Genomic DNA, 24,282 nt, shown 5'->3' with positions numbered 1-24,282 from the left:
ACGTTAGGAAAAAAAATAGTGAAATTTCTTCATAACTTTTAATGAGAATTCTATACAATATAAAATATAAAAAACATGAATCATTCATTGAGAAAATAATTTTGATCGAGAACGAGCTAGCAATAGTTTTTTGTGTTGTTTCAATTGTTTATACAAGATTAAATCTATCATCTAACAAGCTGATCGATTTACAATTAGACAAATCGGCGAATGCATGGCAAAAATCATGGTGCGAAGCAAAAGTTAGCTTTCAGCATAACTAACACATGTCTTTGTATTATGAACAGAACTTGGACTTCCAATTTCAAGGAAATCGATTGAACTGGACAACATAAACTAGTTTATCATATATACAAATTTCTACGAAATATCAGTTCAATTTTTAGAACAAGATCAGTGATGTGAAAAAAATTGTAAATGCTTACTTCCAAAAGTTCATTGAAATATCAATCCAGCAAAAGCGAGAGCATAATAGGATTTATAGTTGAAATCAAACTGGAATGATAATTATTTTTCATTTTCAATCTTTTGAGCTTTGATGTGTTTTTCTTTTTAACTAACTTGAATTTGTTTCAATACTGTATAATATACACATTAATATTATAAAAAAAAATAAAAATTATTTACAAAGAAATGTAAAAAAAATAAATTAAATTGATTATATTAATTACATTAATGATATATTTTCGAAATTAACATTATTTTATTGACTATTATTCATAAAACTTATAAAATAATTAATTTATGCAATTGTTAAATAAACAATTTTATATGTTTATTTTAAAAACGTTGTATATTTCTTTACAATATAAAAATGATTAAGTAGTTGAATAATTAATAAAAAGATATTTTAGTAAAATATACACAGGCCAATTTCGTAATATTTTCTAACAACTTCAAATAATTCGTTAATTATTTGTTTTATAAAAAATATTTCATATAAAGTTATAAAATGACATCATTAATTTAATATTATTAATTTTTTTGAAGATTTAGAAAGTATATGAAGATTAAATTTTAAATGAAATCATATATTTTTTAATAGAGTAATCAATATAAAAAATATTTTTAAAACATTTAAGATATATTTTGACTTAAATTTTATAAAGAATATACGAAGCGATATACGTCTTCTGTTTCTTTGCATACCTTCTTTATCTTTCATATAATAAATTTTACAAAATTCAAGTTAAAATATTTCTTAAACTAATAATCTTTAACTTTAAATGGTTTTTCATAAGAAATAATAATCTACATCAATTTATATATTAAAAAGTTTGTAATTCCGTTTAAGAAAAGAATAAATTTGACTTTCATATGTATTTGAAATGTATATATATATATATATATATATATATATATATATGTCTATATATTTATAAAAAATTAATAATACTATATATTCTTTTTATGTAAAACATTTTATCATAAAATAAATAATTTACGAATTCATCATAGTTATTATATATATACAATTCGTTACATTACGAAATTAAACCTATATAACGTATATATATATATATATATATATATATGTGTTACTTTTAATATATATATATATATATATTATATAACATAACATATTATATATTATATTATATAATATGACATATATATTATTCTTTCGTATAAAATATAAAAATTAGTCTTGTTTCAAAATTGTTTCAAAAGAAAAAGATCATTGCTGCTTGTCTGCAATATTGATTTAAAACAAGCAGTCAGTCTTATATGAAATTTTACAGCAAACAAATATACATAATTGAATAATTAATTATAAATCGTTATTGTTTATTATATAAATAAATAAATATGTATTCTTTCAATTAGAATATATTAATAAGAAAAATAACAATGTAGGAAATTATATCTTTATAAATAAAAATACAGAAGATTAAGGGCAAGATTATTAATTTTAATGCAAAATGATTTAAAATTTTAGCATCAAGAAATTATTCAAAATATTCTTTGAAGATAACATAGCATTAAATGAAATATTATTGGTTTCAAAATAGAAATGCAAAGATTTGAAAATAATAAATAATAATGATTGTATATTTGTGATACCATTTTTTTTAGAAAAATAAAACGCTATTATTACATAAAAATTTTAGAATGATCGATCAATGAATATTTTTTAATAAAAATTTATTGCAGTAATTTTAAGTAATTTTAAATAATAACAAATATTAACGGATAAAAATATAATAATAACTAAATAAATAACGAATATTAAATCGTTTATTTTTTAAGAATTGCAATATATAACTTATTTCATTTTTAACGTATTTCATTTAATTTTCAATCTTTTTTTTAGAACAAAATATTTTTTGACGTATAGCTTGTGATGGAGATGATATCGAAATAGTATTGAATATTCTGTGAAAAATTATTTTTTTGTTATTTTTTTATTCTAATGGTTTTTTTTATATCTAATGGTTTCACATACGTAGATAGAAAACTGAGCAATAATATTTAATACTTTCATAAAAATTTTGATATATTCGTTTCTTCTAAAAAATTTTTCCATGAAAAAAATATTTTATGTAGGATGTTACAGCTTCATCTCGTATGAAATCTTTTTTAAAAAAATATAAATAAGATATAAATAAAAAAAAAATTTGGAATATTATTCTTTTGATAATGATATATTATTTTCTTTTTTGTAATTTTTTATTGTCATAGATATATTAAATATTAACATTATATATATAAATTCTGATATTTTTGTTTTCAAATATATAATTATCCAATTCTTAATCCTAATTCTTAATGTATATAATTTTTAATAATTCTACATTACATTTTTACAAAATTCATCGTATGCATAAATACACAAAAATTGACAACACAAAACGTAAATAGAAGAATAAATTTTGCACAAAATGAATCTTATATTAAAAAGTAAAGTTTAATAAAAAATATTTTAAAATTAACTTTAATACAAAAATATAATTTTCTGTTTTCTCTGAACAAACATAAATCTCCATTATAAAACAAAATGCAAAAAAAAAAATACAATAGTAAAACATTAATAAGGAAACATATTACTATATAAATATTTTTTATAGCTTTATTATCAAGAATATAACAAAAAAAAATTTATTAGATAAGATTTGAACATAATATTTTTATATAATATTATTATTGTCGGCTATTTATAATAGATTGTTACACGAAATATTGAAGTTTTTTTTTATTTTCATAATGATTCTACTGCTTTATTCGATTTTGAAATATATCATATTTTGTATGAAACATTGTTATCGAATATTTACGTTCATATCAGTATTCAGTATTTTTGAACTAATACCAAAGAATCGAATCGCGATCGTTAAGTTTCGTATCAGCTCCATCACTAGTGTACGCTCAATGGTGCGCAATACAAACCGTGCGCGGGCGATTTTCCTCTTTGATGTCAATGTCAGAATCTCTGATGGTCGTTATAAATTTTTATCACGGCAAATTTTTATCGATAGTAAAAATGTTTCAGCCGTAAATCCATTTGGTTGGAAAAGCGCGGCGTTGTCGTGTTGTCATTTTCTAAATTCGTTCGATGAATCTGAATGAATCTAGAGAATCACCGAAATTTGGTCAGGTTCATTCAATTAACGAAGTAACTGATCGTTGATCTTTCTCCTTCTTAACGTTTTCTTGCTCCGATTAAATATTTAAAATATATTTGTACACGAATCGGAACGTCGATTTGTATTTCATCGATGCTTCGTATCATGTTTTGTAGAAAAGAAAGAAAAAAAAAAAAAATACCGACAAATTGAAGCGTTTATCGTTTTTCGGCTGCACGTTTCGATATATATATATATCATATATTTACATGTCCTCTATGCCGTCGGCTGTTACAATGAAATAGACTAACGAGTCAATTTTTTGTTTTTTTTTAACGGGAAAAAGTAAAGAGTGAAATGACGTGTGGGTTCGAGAAAAAACCTTTCCTTTAGCTTTTGCCAAGAGTACTTTATACTTATGAGAAATGTATTTTCTTAAACTATATCATGGTAGTACGTACACGCGAGAGCTTGTGCGAATCACAGATCTTTATTCAAAGAACGCTCATGAAAATTTCATGTAGACAGGTAAATATGTATGTATATGCTGCGTCACGTAACGATTGAGTTGAATTAGTGTTCCACTATTGTTAAATTACGTAGTAGTATTGTACTTAAATACGAATTTCAATGCAGTTAAGGAATCAAATAAGTGAGGATTTTTAAGCCATGTATCACATTTTTTTAAAATTATTTTTAAAATTGAAAGCATTAATATTTATAATTAAATTTTTAACTATAAATGATAAATTAGATTTTATTATTTAAATTTCAATGTGTATTAATAACTAGTATTAGTTATAGATCTAAGAAAAATATTATTAATCAAAGAAAGATATCATTAAGAATAACTTTATGATAAAACATAAAAATTTATTTACATGAAACGTTGCTCATGACGTTAAATTCTATTTTCTGTTTTTTTTTTTTTTTTACTAATAAAGTATATTTATACAGTGCTATTTTATGAAGATAAACATCAGCAAACGAATTAATTAGAGTATCACGTTGAAAACATTCTTCAGAGATTAAAAAATTCAAAGAAGTGTGTTTTTATTATAAAATGTTAATCATGCTTTTAATATTTTTAACTATTTTCAATCTTACATATATCTTTAATTATTTCCATAAATATTAAAACATACAAAAAATAAAAAATATTTTATTATTTTAATTTTATTTTAATTTCATATATTATAACGATGTTTTGTTGCGATACTTTTATACTTTTTTTTCAGAATTGATTGCAATTAGATTGCAATTAAATGATCAAATAATAATAATTTATTAGCAGATATTATTGTAATTTATAAGAAAATTATCCTCAATTTAAATTCCCCAACTGCAAATATTCTAACCATGCTATTCGACGAAAGTCTAATTATTTCATTCAATATTTCCGTGTGAATAAAAGATCGATTTCAATTGGTCGTAATTGTTTTACAAAGATGACCTATAAGACCTATATGTAGATACATCATTATTTACTTAGAATTAGTTTTTTCTATTTTAGTCCTCTTCTCAGCAGACAGGCAATCTATTATTAATTTTCACAATGATCTTAGTGAACTTCTCTTAAGTATTTTTTGAAAATTTTATTATCTCATTAAATATTCATCGTCTATGATTTATAGAGGTTTCCACGTGTACATTTACGATATTTTTATAATTTTACTTAAGAAATGCTGGTCGACGTTTCCGCTTCATCGTATTGGCGTTTAGTTAACAATTATATCTTAAGTCTAATATCTAAAGATTTTATTTGGGTGAAAATCTTAAAAATGACTACTAAAATGATCAATGGTGTTAAAATAGTGAAATCGACTTTTTTTCATGATACGTATTATTTATTCTCGCTATAGCATATGATCTTATGAATGAATATTTTTTACATCTGCAATGAACTTCATTAATAACAATTAACATAATTTTACAATAATACGATAATAATTATCATATATTCTTATTCATTAATTCCATATATGACACATTATTATCATTGTTAAGACAAATATTAGTATAAAATGTGAATTTAAAGTAACAGAGATATATCTTTTTTCTTTTAGAATTTCTATTAATTAAATATTGTACATTTTAATATGCTTTGTACATACACATGTGGCAACTAACGATAGTGATTAAACAATTTTACATGTAACAAATAGTCTATTAATAGCGTTTGCAAATTCAATATTGACAAATTAAAATTATCGCAATTGAAAGTTTTGTCCATCTTGGTTAAAAAACTTTGTTACAGAATTTATCGTTTTTTCGCGCAACAACGTGCAATCAATCTCGTGTATTTATGTTCGTCAATATTCAAGCTGATCACGTAACTTTACGTGTTCGCCATACCAATTACTAGACCACGTCAAACAGTTTCGATTGTTTACATAAGCCGTTAGCAAAACTGAATATACAAAAAATAAAATCGTTTGAAAAGTATATGATTTCCATAAGTCATAAAAATACAATTATTGTAGACAAATAAAATATATCAAACAAACGTAAACGAATATACAAAAATATAATGTAACGAATATATAAAAATATAAAACGGAAATAAAAAATATAATCATCGCACTTTTATCACACGCCAGAAAACTATAAGAAATATAGAATATAGAGTATAGAAATTTATATATATAATTTATGTGCAAATCAGATTTTTTCAAATACAAAAATAAATATAATAAAAAAAATATATATAATAAAAATATATAAAATATATAAAAAAAAATATAATAAAAAATAAAAATATTAAAAATATATTTTAAATATTTAGATGATTAAAATAAAATAATTAATTTACATTATGTACATTATTTGAACAGAATATTTAAAATTAATGAAGAATTTATGGGACATCTCAATATATTAAATCGGGCATAAATCATCAATATTTATAAAAATATAATTCATAACTTAACAAATAATATCTAGCAATAATAATTGCATCCGTATATATTTTAAAAAATATTTAATTACTTATTTTCAATAAAAGAGAATTAAATCAAAAAGAAGAAATTAAATATATAATTCTAAAAGCGTAATTTCACTCAATTTTCATGATAATGCAAAATATATATGATTATTTATCAATATATTTTATAGTTATAAACAAATTTTATAGTTACTCAATTATTCATTATTCATTCACACATTAACTTCGCAATCTTAAAGTATTCCTGTATTTAGAATCAATCACCTTCAATTTGTTAATTCAGATGTTTGAGTGACAGAAATCCCAGAATAAATTTATTAGAGATGCCGCTGTACACCAACACGTTGAAGTAGTTTTCCTGACGTCAGATGAACAGTTTACTCTATCAACAGCTTAGTGATAAGTATTGAATTTAATTCTAACTCTTAGTTATTTTTTGAAATGAATTTTAGATAATAATACAAAATACATAATATTTAAATTTTGAAATTAAAAGTTTATATTATTAAGAGATTTTCAAAGATTTGAATATATGGATTTCTTAAAGAGATTGAATTGATATCAATATTAAAAAAAAAAAAAAAAAGAAAAGAAAAGTTTACGAAATCATTTATTTTCTGAATAAAAATTCAAAAAATATTAAATACTCTTCCAAATGTATATATTATAATTCTTAATTTATATGTAATAGCTTAGATTTTTAAAATATTCAAATTAATATGAATCATTGTTTTGAGCTTTAAAATTTCAATATATTTTGAATTTTAACATGTCAAATTAAATTTAAATAAATAAATAATAAAAATGATAGAAATAAAATAATTTCTGCTGATAAAAATTGTAACAAATTTTTTCACTGTAAAATATGAAAAATATAAAAAAAAAAATAAGCAAAATACTTTTATTTAAATGATTTTTATATAAGATTTTCAAATCTCCATTTGAAAAATTTGTTATTGATTTAAATATATCCGAATATTTTAAAAAATTTTTTATTTTAAATTTCATTAATATAAAAAATTTTATATTTATTGCTACCTACTTATGTCCGCCTTCGAGCATATATCGCTTCCTTAAATGATTTTTTTAAAAAATTACTTGCGGACAAAAATTTTTTTTTTATATATTCATATTTGTTTGACTGCTTCGTCGGAAAAACTCAAATCAGGAAATACGACGATTTTATAATTGGCGTAGACTAGTGAAGGGTCAAGCGCAGCATGTCTAACGCTAAAAGTTATTGAATCTATTTTTTTATTTTACGTAGAGGGATATGTGATGATCTCATCAATCCAAGATCAATGATCTGCCACGGTGAACTCCGTGTCGAGTAACTGATCTCTCGAATTTCCCCTATCGAATTCGAGTCGAATTCGATAGAAACATGGTCGACTTGATTCGAACTGGGGAATATTGGAATGAACGAATGCCAGACAAATGGAATTCGTTTCTTTTTTGCACATTCACTTTTTTAGGGATCTGTGGATAAATTTTATCTCGGTGAAGCGCAACGTAACAGAGCTCTGATTGTTCGAACGATGCCCACGTTTAAACTGTTTTCTACCTTTTCACTATGGTTTTACGATTCAGCTATATATCTAGAAAAAATCTCTCTTCTTTCTATATTCTGATACATAGTCATTTAAAAAATATTTTTTCGAGGTACAGATTTTTTAAAAAATTAATAATTGTCTCTTAAATAAATTTCTCTTTCATCTATTTCATCTATCTTAAAAAGCCATGTAAAAGTTTTATTATCGAAAAGATGTTTTGCATTAGAGAAAAAGAAACAAATTAGATTATTAATAATTAAAAACAGTAATAAAGATATATAAAATTATATTCATGATAATAATTTTTCATTATTATTCTTCAACCTAGTATTATTTTTGATAGTTTATTATACTTTATTTATTATATGCATTAGTAATTTTTTTTTCTATTTTAAAAATATATATATATATATATATTATTATATTATATATTATTTATTATATTATAAATAAATATATATATATTAAATAATATATTCGATTAAAATTATGTATTTTTGATATTATTTATTTAAATTATCATGTTTTTCATATTATAATTCTATAAGTTATTTTTTAAAAATTAAAAATTAAAACTGGGATAATATTTAAAATTTATTTCCAAAATTTAATTATATTCCATTTATTACACTTTGCGTCCATTTATTCATTTTCTTATTGCGAATTATCATATCTGTCATATTTGTTTTTAAAATTTTCAAAAATCAATTTTATTAAAAATAATAATTTTTTAATTTCTAATTTAAAAAATTAGTTAAATGGATTCAAATTAACTAAATATTTTAGAATGTGAATTTCAATACTGAAAAATTAACTTAGTAAAATAAATAATTTCCTGCTAAATAAGTACATATACATGAATCTTAATGTGTTTTAAATATTTTATAAATAATAGAATAGAAAGTGTAAAAAATATATACAATAATAAAATATATTTCACTGAAAATGTATAAAAACAAATTCGTATTAAAAAAATACACGTGACAATATAAAAAGAAAATAAAAATAATAACTTGTTTGCTTTTGTTATTTCAATTATTAAATTAAATAATTGAATAATGAATATTCACTTATTAAAATAATATTTTCTTCTAATATTTTTGGAATATATATTAATTAATTAAGATTGATTGGAAGCTATTTTTTGTGTAATCATTTTTTCAAATCAATAAAATCATTTCATTACTTACGCAAAATTTAAAGAATCTTAAGAAAAACTATTTAGGGATCGAACTATGTGGATCGCATTATTAGTATGGATCAATTTTGCGTCCATTAGTAGATTTTAAGAGAAGTAGAAGTTCAATGGAGTTCTAAATATTTGTCTGCTTGAAATTCAAGCGTACGCGGAGCTAAAAGAAAGGCAGCAGCTCGCTTCCGGCATTTTAGCAGAATTCCAAACCAAGATTTTGTCATAATATTCGGGTCATGGTGGGTCTTGGAGCATGGAAAATATGTTGCTTCTTATTCAAGAATTCATGAAGACCAACCATTATGTTGTTCACGATTTAAAGCAGCATAACTCAGTTATTTGTGTTTATATTTGATAAAAGATACGCTGAAAATGAGCGAAATAATTTTTTTCGTAAATGGTAATTTCCCTTACAAAATTGAGCTTGAATTAGTCTATCTTCTTTCAGAGTTTCATTCTTTTTCTTTCAATATTTTTTATATTTGTTGAAAATGTAATGGATACCAAACATTTAATATTGTATAAAATAAATTGCTATTTTTTATTAAAAAGAATTTGAGAATTGTTTCATAAATTTAATGAATTCATCAATTATATATATTATATAATTATATATTATATATTATATAATTATATATTATATATTATATAATTATATAATTATATATTATATATTATATAATTATATATTATATATTATATAATTATATATTATATATTATATAATTATATAACATATAATTTTTTTAATTAAATATATATACGTAAACATATAAATAAAATATTAAGTTAATGAAAATATAATTTCTATATATTCGTAAATAAATCTGCATATGTGTACTGCATGTATGTTTATTTCACTTATCAAATTAATAATTTCTGAATATACAAAATATTGAAATAAATGTTGCAAATATTTAATTTAATCATTCTATTTTTTCTAAAAACTTTATTTCATTATTAAAATAAGATTTCAGTTAAAAGAATTTGAAAAAAATATATTATATTTATTTTTACAAAATAAGAAAATATTAAAATCTAATATAAAATAATATAGATGAAATAAACATTATATAATATTGATTTAATATTGATGTTTAAAACCAAACAGAAAGCATTTTTATCATTTGAAATAGAAAAAATATGTTTTATTTTTGTTTGCTTTGAATATATTTAATCTTTGAGCTTAATAGATACATTAAAAGATTTACTACAATGTTTGAATAAATAATATGTATGAAAATAATATAAATAATATGTTTTATGTAATAATATGTAATAATATGTTTATGTAAATAATATGTTTGAAAATATACAAAAATATAGAATAATATATACAAAAAATATATAAAATAAAATAAATATACAAAAATATAAATATATAAATAGAAGAATATAAATATAATTTTTTTTATATTGTAAAAATGAATAAAAATATATTTTTTTAAATTTATCTCATTGAAATTTTATGTTAGTAATGAAAAAAAAATTTGAAAGATATTTGTAAAATTAATTAAACTGCATAATTATTGAATATATGTATGGAAATAGTATTTATATTATAATCTAATATTGTTTCTTCAAATTCTTGTTTGAGATATACAATTTCTTGTAAATTTAAACATAAATAATTTATTAGAAGATATAATATTCTTTATAATAATAAGATATGTTTCATTTTAGAAAATATAGAATTTATTAAACTATAAATAAATAACTATAAATAAATAAAATTATAATAAATAAATAAATAATTACCTATTAGTTTTGTAAAAGAATAAAATATAAAACATTTTAAATATGTTCATTCTCTCATAAAATAATATATAATAATAATAATTGATTAAAAGATTTCTATTAATATAATATTAAATTTTCATAATTTACTTAATAAAAAAATTAAATATTGAAAAAAGAAAATAATTTCTTACTTTATACTGTTAATATTTAAATAAACTAGGAAAAAAAATATTGCTGATTTAACTGTTTTAAAAAATACAAAATGAAATATTATAATATAAATATAATATTCAATTTTTTTGAAAATTCATTTTTCTATTATGATTTTTTATAAAAATAAGAATACACAAACTGTACAAGAATATATAGCAATTTATCGTAAAAAAGACGAAATTGCGTGATTTTCGTTTTATAAATTGTAAGTAACATATTTTTAAAAAAACATTATTAAAAATAATTTAATTTGATATTAGATCACTTTTCAAAAACGTACAAGAGAGATAGGAAACACATATATAGAAGAGAGTAATTGGAAACAAAAGATGGCTAGAATAACGTTATCTGATATTTTGTTAGTTAAACAATGATTACAAAAAGTATTTGTATTTTTGTTTTTCAATTAATAATTCAAAAAGTAATTTTTTTATTATATTTTATTTTTATTTTTTATAATCGTTATCAAATATTATATAATCAATGATATTAAAATATAACATACTTGAGTCTAATTAATTGGTAATGTAAGTATTTAAATAGTAATGAAAGTATCTTAATATAATGTTTTTAACTAAATAAAGAGATACATGTACGTAAATAAAAAGATACATGTAAATAAAGAGATACACGTTTTATAATGTATGTATAAAGGGGAAAAGATATACATTTCAATGAAACGATAGATATAATTTATTATGTTAAATCATGCAAATTGTTAGATTTTATCTATAAAGTAAGTTTATTATAAAAATTTAAAAATTAAATTTTAAAGGAAAAAATAAAAATTTTTTGTTTAACTAAAAAATTAAAATTTTGAATTCTATACTTCTATATTTATATTATATGTATATTATTTCAAAAATCATTACAATTTAACAATTCAATTGATACAAGATATTATTTTTTATATATTTTAAATCAAAATATAATCTTTATTTACTTTCTTTTTTTCTGTAACTAATTTTCTTCTATTTTCATACAAAAATTAGATAACTTTTATGCAAATTTGTATAAATTTTTTTTATATTGTAAAATTTGTTTTAAAATTAAAATTTGTTCTTTGAATATTACAGCACAAAGTTTACCAAATCAATGTGTGAATAGTACTAGTACCTATTAATTTCTCTGTTCCTTTTGCAGGTTGATCGTTTGTCATTGTCAGACGATACTATTAAACCAGGTGCTGCTATGTGTCGTTTGATCACGAAAATTATTGCGGCTGCATGTGGAATTGTCACAGTACAAGTAACCCTTGTGAAAGGGCACCTTTTGTCATGACAATACCACGGCATACTCTCAATGTTTGGATCCTTCTACACATGCATGTTGTCGATCAAAAATAAATCATTTCTGATGAAGAAAGTGGCAATCATATGGCATTAGCAGCAATAAAGAAATGATAAAGGCAATTGGACTATAGTAATTCATGGAAATGATCTATCATCTGACTGCATGATTCGATTAGGTATTAGATATGACTAGAAATAGTTTAAATTATGTTTCTGAACGTACGTTTAGAATTTATACAAATTAATACAAATGTTATTATATGAAAAATAAATATATGAATTAAATTTATATAAATTAAATTTTACATATAAAAAAATTTCAAAATTATATAATATTTTTTTTTATTAAATGAAAAATATTCTGGTAAACATTGCCAATTTCGATTGATTGTTTGATTAAATACTTAAATTATTATTAATAATTATTTCTTTCATTTTTTAGAAAGATATATATAGATTCATTTTAATAAATAAATAAAATGAAACATTAGAGTTATAAATAATAACCTTCAATAATAATGCTTTTTCTCATATTTTATTTTAAAAACAAAAAGAAATCTTCAATGATCTTGTAAAAATATAAAATATATAAAAATTCAATATAAAAATTTGTATTTCTAATAATTAAATTAATTAAATTGAATGTATTAAAATTATATTATGTCAATAAATTATTTCATTTTATAAAATATAATATTTCATATTTTTTATATTCATTCATACTTTTCTTAATAAGTAATAATAGATAAGCAAATAACATTAGATTAATTTTTTTAAATGATTTGAACAATTTTTATAATCTAACAGTAAATTATATATTTTTTGCATGTTATTTTGTTTCGATACAATATTAAAAGATTATTCGATTTTATTAAAAAATTATTATTACATTTAAAGATTAAATATTAAAAATAACGAATAAATTAAGAAATAGATATTTAGAATAATGTAGTGATAATCTTCTGCTAGATGCTAGATTCAAAATAGAATTAAATATTATATAACACTGCATTTTAAATAAAAAGATATATTACTTATATATATGTTTTATATATTAATAATACAAATAATGAATACATCGAATATTCTGTATTAAATTGTATTAAATCAAATCTTTCATACCATGAATTTAATTAGATTTTAAGTCTTCACACAAATATGAAAATGAGATTTAAGAAAAACTTTGTGTTTTTTTGGATACGTTCGAACACAGAACTCTCTATATTGCTATTTTGCTTGTCGCGCTTCTTAAACTAAAATATATATAGCTTTTTAAAGCAAAACGATTTTTTGAAGAGTGCGCGTTTTATTTCGTTTTACAATACATGAACAGCAAGAAACGTTACCGAAGAAACGTGGCAGTCATCCAACTTGGCAGAAACTCAGTATACTCGTTAATTACGATAACGAGTAGCGCGCAAATCCTTGATTATCGCTGACGCTAAGTGTTCTGTGGATCGCGTCGAGTTAACTATATCATACTAAACACCCATTTACATGTTGTTGAGTCCTTTTCTCGAGATTTTGGCTGACTCATTTATTTTCGATCTTCCTTCTGCACGAAATAAAAGAAAAATCTTTTTCGTGAATCCATACAATATGTGTCACGGTAAACTGTCGACTAAACGTAGCTTTAAAATAAAGAATCATCACTGAAAAAACAGTTTCACTCACGTCGACAAATTCGGAACATCTACAGATATCAAAAGGGAAACGGCTAGCGACAGGTTTCGAGTAACATGTCACTATATATTTACTATTATAGCATTTGGAAGCAATTGTCAGCTAAAATGATCAATAGATCCACGAAGATCATAAGAAGTCAAAAATCAGTCACCAATTATTGCTCCCGAATTATTCGAGATTTGATTTCGAGGAAACTCACTTTGATAATCGCTGGTTCGTCTGTTCTCTTTTCTCTGATCAATTTTAGAAGCAAGATTCAAGGTGATATATATATAGGTTATATATTCAATGTTGAAGATAATTGGTGCTAATAAAGATAACACTTCTTTCTTCACTCTTGCTCGCTTCTTTCCAATTTTTTTTTTTTTTTTTTTTTTTTTTTTGATTACGAAAAACGGCATTCGCTCATGTTCTTACTGAAAGAGTCCGTGATCTACCAGTCACCTCGCAAATGAACCGGCATGCAGGAGCAACAGGAGCAACGCGAGCGTTCTCGTTGCCGCACCGCTATTGCTCGAGTTTCCGTGTTGCATGGCTGCTGGATGCTCTCCTATAACAAGCAATAAGTCGGATTTTAAGTTATCTTATAAACTATATCGAAGATAAAAGTTTTATTTATCCTATCCAAGTTTTTCTTGAAAGTTAATCAATGGTCTTCTTATAAATAATTCATTGTGGCGTGATTACGAAATAATGTTATTCTTTAATGTTATTCTTTAACTCGATATTCTCGATATAAAAAAACTGAAAAATTATAAAAAAATTGTAATGGAAAAAGAATTTTTTTGCATGAAATTTTTTCTTCGGGATAACTCAAATTAAAATATCTATTATTATTAGATGATAGAACAATTTTTTTATTTGTATTACTTAATGTCAGCTTAATTAAAAAAGAAATTTTCAGAAAATCCAATTTTATATCTTATATTTTTTATCATTCAATTAATCGAAAAATTTAATAATTACATTATAATTAATGCAAAAACTTATATATATCAATTTAAAATAAAAAATAAAAGAAAAAAGGAATATTGAAAAATTGAAAAATTAAAAACAAAAAAAAATATTAAACGAGAAAAAGATACTGAAGATATCTTCGCAGATTTCAATTTTTAGCTCGTATATGTTACCAACGATATATTAAGCAACAAAAGAAGAATAATAAATAGTTGGAAGAAAAAGTACCTACATGACATGTATCATGACATTTTATGCATATTTTATGCTAAAGTTTATACAAGAGTTTCATTAAACAGAACTGTGCTGCGTTCTCGATCTATAGTGAATGTTCATCGGGACTTGCGTTTACATATGTCTTTGGATTTATACTTGGAACAGCCTGAGGCGACATCGGAGTATTTCTGTCACGCGTATATTCTTGCCTGTTATACTAGGATAGTAGAGAATGTCGAGAAAATCAGTTACCAGAGGAGTAAGCTGACTGAATTTCGGGAATATATAGAAATATAAAGGCTTATGTCTTATTATGTTGCGCAATGTAGAACGAGATTCATAAATGAGTTATCAATTTGAGAATGGCTACGTTTCACTTTACGATGTTTCAGGTAACTTTTTGACCAAATAGTTGGAGAAACATATTGATATCGTGCGCATCAACTAGTGGGAATTGAATACGCCACTGTGTGTATATTGAATGTATGCGTTACTTCAAATCGAATTTTCGAAGTTCCGATTGAAAGTTACGTGGCTGCGTATTATCGAGGAAATTCCTTTCCATAAGCAACGTAAACGTATGGTTAATTGCATTTGCATTCGGCAATAGTTTTATATCGTAGTTTCGAGAAAGATGGCAACGATCAAACATTTCTTCAATTATTATTAAATCAATTTATTAATTAATATCTATATTATTATATATATTTTAATTTTTATATATTATTCTATGTTTATTATTGTGCTTATTGGAACAGTTTTAAATAATTATTTATTTATTTACAAAATTACTATTTATATTATTTATATTTATATTACAAAAAAGTCATCTTCTGATTTTAGTGATTTATTAATATGTTAACATCTTGAGTTATGAAGATTTTACTTAGCAGTCGTTATTCATTAAAAAATTATGAACTAAAACTGTTTTTTCAAAACAAATTAAATCATGTTAATTTTAATCAAGTTTATTATTAAATAATTGATAGTTTTTCGGCAGCTAGATTAAGAAAACTAATGCAAATCGACTAATAATTAAGTTCATTTAATTTTGATTTGAAATGAAATTAAATTTAAAATTAACATAAATTAATTAATGATAAAAAAATTTATTTAATTTTTAACTTTATGATTTATATTAGCTTTAGATAAAGTTAGGTTAAATAACCTTTCAACGACTTAATCTATTCTAAACTAATTTTGTTAATAATTTTTTGATGAAAAATAAGTGCCGTCAATTATTCAGAACTATTCAACTTTGTAAACATAATTAAGTAAATTATTCAGAACTATTCAACTTTGAAAACATAATTAAAAAGTCATCGAGAAAAAATCGAAGCATAATGTAAATATTTATTGATGAGATTGATTCTATTTTAATATCTTCAAAATATAAATAGATTTATTATTATTTAATGTTTAATCATTTAATATAAATTAAATAATTAGTTAAAGTTTCTTATACTTTTCTAATTTTTCTTTTACAATTATTTCTATTCAATCTAATTTTGTCTTTTTTAATGAACACACAGGTATATATATATATATGTAGAAATAATTATAACACTTCAGATTTATCAGGTTGGCTTTTTGGCAGGATTCTTTATTTTAATATAATTCTTTGACATGAATAATGTATATTTACATGCTTGATTAAAAAAAAATATTTATTTAATAATTATGAATTCAAAATTATATATAAAATTCTGGAACTTTTTTAAAGAAATATTCATATGAAAACTTAAAAATGCGCTCAATATTATTTATATAATCAATATTGTAATTATTATTAACATATGAAAGCAACTTAATAGTATTTCTGACAATATTTATATAATTGCTCTGCTCATTTATTTCTGAAATTTAATTTGCTAATGTACATTTTCTGTTGAAATGATTTTCTGATGCTGAAAATTATTGCAATAATCAATGGAAATATATGAAATACAAAGCATTTTAATTGAGTTATTAACATTACCGTATATTATTAAGAGCGTAACTAATTTATCATATTAATTATAATAAATTAATAAAATAATATAAATAATTCAAATGTCGAATCAAAAATAAATCACTAAATATGAAAAATATTATTGAAAAGATATTGATATCCTCTATTGATAATTTAGCTTTTTTCATTTTTATATTTATTTTCATGTTTATAACAACAAAAAATATAACAATAAATAATGTAACATGTTTCACTAATTATTTAAGCAAGAAAACATGTTTATATTAAGTAAAGATTAATTATCGTTAATAATAAACATAAAATAATTTGCAAAAAAATTTGTTCTATCTAAAAATAAATATTTATTCTTTATAAATTAAAAAAGTTAAACAGCTCCTTTTAAAATATTATTTTGAAATTATATTGAATTATAATGAAATGTTCAAAGAATCGATACTTTATAAGTAAATTTTTTACATTATCAAGTATAAACTAAAAGTTTAACTCATAATAATGGCCACTGGAAATATATAAAAAAAATATAAATAAGAGACATATAAAAAAGATTGTTAAAAATGTTGTTAAATGATGTCACATGAATTAGAAATTAATAAAGAATATCTTCTTAAAGTTCATCTTTTAATATTTTAGATGAGATTAAAACTTTTACAATGTGCATGTTATATGACAGATATTTTGAATTATAGATGTACGTATAACGAATACATGTATATTGTGTAAAAAACAAAATTAACTATCTAATTTTCATTTATAAATAAAAAAATGTTATCAAAAAAATTTGCTATAATTATTATTTTTATTTTTATAAAAATTTAAAAAAAAATTTACTTTCATATTATATTTTGTTATATTTAATTGTATATTTAATTATATTAAAATAAATTTAAAATAAATTTAAATTAAATTAAAATAAATTTAATTTAATTTTTTTTCTTTTGTTTCTTCTTTTTGTTACACATAATTATTATTTTAATTATAAATTTACATTTAAACAAAACAGTTTAAATTATGAATTAAATTGTAAGAAAAATTATCAACAAGAAAGCGGAAACAATATATAATGAAGAGTATAAATGAATCAATATTCAATAAAAAATTGTCGATATTTTAAATTGTTATAAAATTTGTAAAAAGAAAAAAATTTAAATAAAACTTTGTTTGTAAAAAAGAAAAATATATATATAACAATAATTCATTTTAAAGAATAAAATTTTTAATTTCACAATTCTGAATTTATTTTTTAAAAATGATTTTATATCATGTAATAAATAAAAGAGTAAAGATATTTCTCAAAAATTTGAAAAATCAGCTGTAAAGATACTGAAAAAATTTTTTCATGAATGAATCCATAATAAAAATAAAGTTAAAAATTAAAGTTTTTCTTCAAATAGTTTTCTGAAACTATATTTTTTCGCCAAATTATTATTGAATATTAAGCCGAAAATTCAAAAAGCATTAAATTTTTATCATTTCCAAAACTATCCTTAAAGCTATATACAAAAGTTCAATAATTTGATAAAAAAAAATTTTTTAAAAATCATTATGAAAACAACGGGAAATTGCAGTTTTTAAATTAGATTCAATTATAAAAAATTTTTTGACTTTGCAGTATCTTTACGGTGTTTTTATAGTCAATTGAATTTTTTAAAATTTTAAGAAAAAAATATCTTTATTTTATTGTTTGTTCTTTATTTTGTTGTTATTCTATTTATATCTAAATTTCAATAAATTTGTACATAAAAACGAATTTAAAACTGTAAAAATATAATAAAAATTATGTATAATAAAAATTCATGTTTTAAAAAAAGTTCAGACTAATTAATTAATAATTTTAATACGATTTTTTATGTAAAATTATTAGAATTTTATTATTATTTCTACGATGATAAATCAAATTTGATTTTACAGAAGAAAAATAATATATAATATATTATACAATTCAAAAAAATATTGATAAAAATTATTTTCTTTGACTATAACTTGTTTATAGCAAAAATTTATATTTTGTATCTATTTATCTTCTTAAAATTTAATTTTATTGTTACATTTGAATTTAATACACAATAAGAAATCTTTCTATTTTCAAAGAAAAGAAACTTGTTTATCTCATTTCATAGATATCTTCATTTTGTCTAAATATTAATATTTTCCACATATAAAATATGTTCATATTTGTGAAATGATAAGAAAAATTAATTGGATCATTTGATTGGATCATTTTTTGATAATTTTTCTTATATTATTAAACAAATTGTACTTTAGGTGAATTATATTTATATTATTAAACAATTTATTTATGGGTACATATGTCAAATTTAAATTCTATTAGTTTCGAAAAACATCAAAAATCAAAATAGCTTAAAGATATTATATCATTTCCCTTATACTCTAATATGTAACATTATTTTTGAATTCAAAGAATTATTTGAGTTCATATATAAACAACAAAAAAAATATAATAGCTTTCGTTATTAATTTATATTAGTTGCTTAATTTGATATTAATTTGATAAATAATCAAAAATCAATGATAAAAGAATTATGATCAAGTATTTAATTTGGAATTATTCAAAACGAATGAAATGTTAATACATTAATAATTAAATGTTAAAAACATTAAGAATTTATAATTATTTTATCAAATATATTAATCAATTGTTAATATTTCATTTAAAATAAGTTAAACTAGAATATTAAATTTCTTTCTACAGTTTTTCTTTTAGTGACAGAAGAACATCAATTCGAAAAATTGAGTTCACTTACAATATTTCGGCATGAGTATCAGAAAATTGGAAAGGCTTATACGAAGTATCGAGCGAAAAATTCGAATATCCATAGCGGTATCTGGCGCCCCAAGCAATAGATTTCATTCGCGAACACCTCTACGATTTCACCTGACGCTTTCGTTGGATCGAATATATTTTTTCCCTAAACATTCTGTGGCGACTTGGCCTAATTTATGGTGTACAATTCGACGAACGAGCGCGCACAGCAAGAAACACTCATTTTTCAGTGAAAACGACCATCAACATATCTCGAGAAAAAGTATAAAATCGCAGTTGCGGAATGGCAAGTTTCCGCTGTTGGAAATGTATTATCAACAAGAACGTTCAGCTTGTATTCTTCGTTCACTGAATCGATTTTAAATTTTTTACGAAACTTAAAAAAACTTTATTTCTGATTGACTAATGTTGTTCGATAATTTAATGTAATATTTTTTATTTCTTCACATAAAAATAAATGAAAAATATAAGTTTTAAAAATTGAAAGGATTCATTAAGATACATGTATATTTTTCAAATGTGATTCTTTAATAATAATATGTAAACGAAAATGTTTATCATGAGTTTCGAGAGCTAAAAAGGTATGGAAAGAATGAGTATTCGGTTACTCAAATGTGAAAAATCACATAAAGTATTTGGCAGATGTGATTATAATGTATTTTTTTAATATGTGTTTTTTAAGAATGTTTGTTCAAAATGAATAAAAGGATATAAGATAGAAAAAAAAAGAAAAAATGTACAAACTTAGAATTTTATAAAAGATGCAAATCCTTAAGTTTTTTTAATTAAAACAGTTAAATTAAAATTACTTTAAAAATTAAAAAGAACATTAATCTTAAATTAAATCTAATTAATCTTAAATTAATCTAATTAAAAAAATTATATTTATTTAATATTAAAAATATTTGAATTCTTATATAGAATGAACAATAAAATTTAAAACAAGAGATGCATATATATATATATATATTAGATTATGTATTTAGCGTTATACATAATATAAATATAGTAGTAGTAATAAATTAATTATTATTTATTGTTTATTACCAATTGTAGATTTCAAAAATGATCCAAAAAAATAAATAATATTTCTTTTTTTTTCCATAAATGCTAACTATATTTTTTATTAAAATAATTAAATAGTAAATTATATTATATATTAACTATATTATATAATACAATTATATTAAAATTGTAATATATATAATATTGTATTTTAATATTATACAGCATAATATATTATAATTAATATTAAGATATCATTATACATATTATAATATTGTAATATAATATAAGTATTATAAATTCATATAATTAGATCTTCATGAATTATAATTTTTTAAACATACTAATTATGTAATGCTTAATGAATTAATTCTTTATTTATTTTTTATCATATATATATATATATATATATATTTATTTTTATTTAATATATATATATATAAATTATATTTAACATAAATACATTCATATAAGTGAAATAGACGTACATTAATGATAGAAATTTATTATCTAAAATTAGATAATTAAATATTAAAATTGAGATAATGATTTATAATAATAAGTTTATACGAAGTTATTACAATTAGATTTTGCAAAAATATTGATATATTAAAATAGAAATAAATTAAATTGTTATATAATGTTGCTCAAAAAAATTAATAAAAATTGATAACTATTAAAGAAATTATTCTTTATGAAATTGTATTAGAGTTAGTAAAAGGTTATATTAATTTAGATTTCATATTTTAACTTCTTATATATCTAGTTTAATTAATAATATATTTTTAAGAGGTAAATTACAAAAATTACTCAACAAAAAATTATTCAACTTGAAAATTTTAATACTAATGAAATTTAATATGCGTATTTATGTAGATTATGTTAAAAGGTGGAAAAAATAAAGATTTATTAATATATTTATCGTACAGATATTTGCAATAGAAAATTGAAATAAAAAATTATTACAAAATATTTTATTCTAAATGATCTATTAACATAATATACCAATTTCAAAAAATGTATCTATTGTAAATGTATCTTTTGAATTTTAAAAATATTTTTATGCATACTTTATATATAAAGTAAACAAATTATATTTATTTGCTTTTAACCAATAATTTAAATATCTATCCAATCATTTTTGAAAAATATGTTTTCGTTAAAAAATATATAAAATGAAAATATTTATTATAAGAAATATTTATTATAATATGTATAAAATTTATACGATTTACTAAAATAAAAAATAGAAATATTTTGTAGATATTCATTTAATATAAAAACTTTCTTTCTTTATAGTTTAAAAATATTATCTATTTGAACAAATTTAATAATATGTAATATACATATTATTATATTATTAATAATTTAATAATACGTACACATAATGCATACATAATAAAATTTATATTTATTTAATGATACTCCTCAAACTTATGATTATCAAAATATAGTAAGATCTGTGTGTATTTTCATGTACCAGTTCAGCACAAAGAATTTTATTAAGTGAGAGAGTGCGGAAATTTCGGAATCCTTGGCTGGAATAATCTGAAGTCTCCTAAAGGGACAGAGAAGTTCATGGAATCCGTCAGAAACACAACTCAACAAAACACACTTGTCTCGCTTTAATTTAAAAGAAGAACGCTGTATCCTGCCAACACGTTCCAAGTATTTTATGAAGAACTGCAAGTTTCAAACATGTGTTGAGATTTGGATCGTTCTTTTGAAATTTATAAAACAATTTTGACAATTGTGAAACATAGATTTGAGATGGCTTTTCTTTATTGAATATACGAGTAATCCGTGCATGAATCTTTATAATTTGTAGAGGTACGGAAAAAAGAAACATTAAAAATTCAAGTTGTAAAGAAAAATAAAATATAAATATATAAAATATATAATATATAATATAAATATAATAAATATAAAATATATATATAATGTAAATATAAGAATTATAAATATAAATATATATAATTTGCATAACTAATTTTTCAATAATTATTCTCAATCTAATATTCAAATATTTTCGTTTTCCATATATTTTTACGAAAGCATAATAGAAAAAAAAATACATGTTAACATTAAATTTTGTACAAATCACTTAAAAAGAAAACTCTATAATTTGAATTTCTGTAAGATTAGAATTTTATATATAATACAATTTTTCTTCGTTCTAGAAATGTCTATAAATACACATACAAGTCGAAATATAAATTTTAATTTGAGTTATTGCAATTATATTTAATTAAAATTCATAAATTTTAATTAAAATTTTAATTTAAATTAAAATTTATTTCAAACTTATATCTTTATCTCCATGTTTCTATGATTTTTATTTATACTTATATCACAATTGCACAATCATTCGATATCACTCTCTTTTCTTTCAAATGTTAGAATATTTAAAAATAAAAAATAACTTATGAATTTTTTTCTTTGAAATTTTATAATTGAAAAAATTTTATTCTAATTCCTACATTTTCTAATATTAATCTGTAATGTTATAAAATTTAACTGTAATATTTCCATATATCATATTTTTGTTCTTACTCAAAAACTTTAAAAAAGAAAATAAGAAGTCTTTTATTTCTTTTTTTCTCGAAAATTTCGGTTCTTTTCTTAAGATTCGAGTTATCATAATTAACTATATTAAATAATATAATTTGTGAAAAAAGAAAATTTTTTTTCACTTTGCAGATGAATGCAAATGCCGCATCTGATATCAAAATTAAATTAAATTAAATTAAATTAAATGAACTTCTGATATGTATTATATTCAGTTTCTAATAATAAAATTGTCTAATAATAAAAATATATATTTTGTTTATTCTTAATATTTAGATCTTTAATTTATATCTTTTGTTTTATGTAAAAAATATTTGTTCAAAGATTATTCACAAAGAATTAATAATTATTTTTATTTTTATTTTTTTTATAAATATAATAGTTTTCAAAAAATTTGGTTACTTGATTATTTAAAATGAACAGTTAAAACTGTTTGCTTGATTTTAATAAAAAATTTCATATAAATTATATATAAGATTTGTATAAGATTTCATATTTATAATTTCTAATGTCGTTAATTCATCGATTGAAGTAGCATACATTAGAATCCTAAATTAGAAGCATAAGTTACATAATCCAGCTAACATATTCCTAAGTAG

At 20.6% G+C, this 24,282-nt stretch overlaps 1 protein-coding gene across 1 annotated transcript in view; it reads right to left on the bottom strand.

Moving 5' to 3' along the window:
- Nucleotides 1–14,623: 14,623 nt before the first annotated feature.
- The window catches only part of LOC122719029 (basement membrane-specific heparan sulfate proteoglycan core protein-like), a 310,786-nt gene continuing 301,127 nt past the window's right edge, over nt 14,624–24,282 (bottom strand). The window contains exon 6 of the mRNA XM_043944539.1: nt 14,624–14,733. Coding sequence (XP_043800474.1) covers nt 14,624–14,733 — 110 coding nt within the window. The remainder of the gene's footprint in view (nt 14,734–24,282) is intronic.

Source organism: Apis laboriosa, unplaced genomic scaffold (assembly GCF_014066325.1).
Source record: "Apis laboriosa isolate Shangri-la unplaced genomic scaffold, ASM1406632v1 scaffold69_cov144, whole genome shotgun sequence".
Taxonomy (NCBI): domain Eukaryota; kingdom Metazoa; phylum Arthropoda; class Insecta; order Hymenoptera; family Apidae; genus Apis; species Apis laboriosa.
Note: the sequence above shows the minus strand (reverse complement) of the source record. Positions and strands in the feature narration are given on the sequence as shown.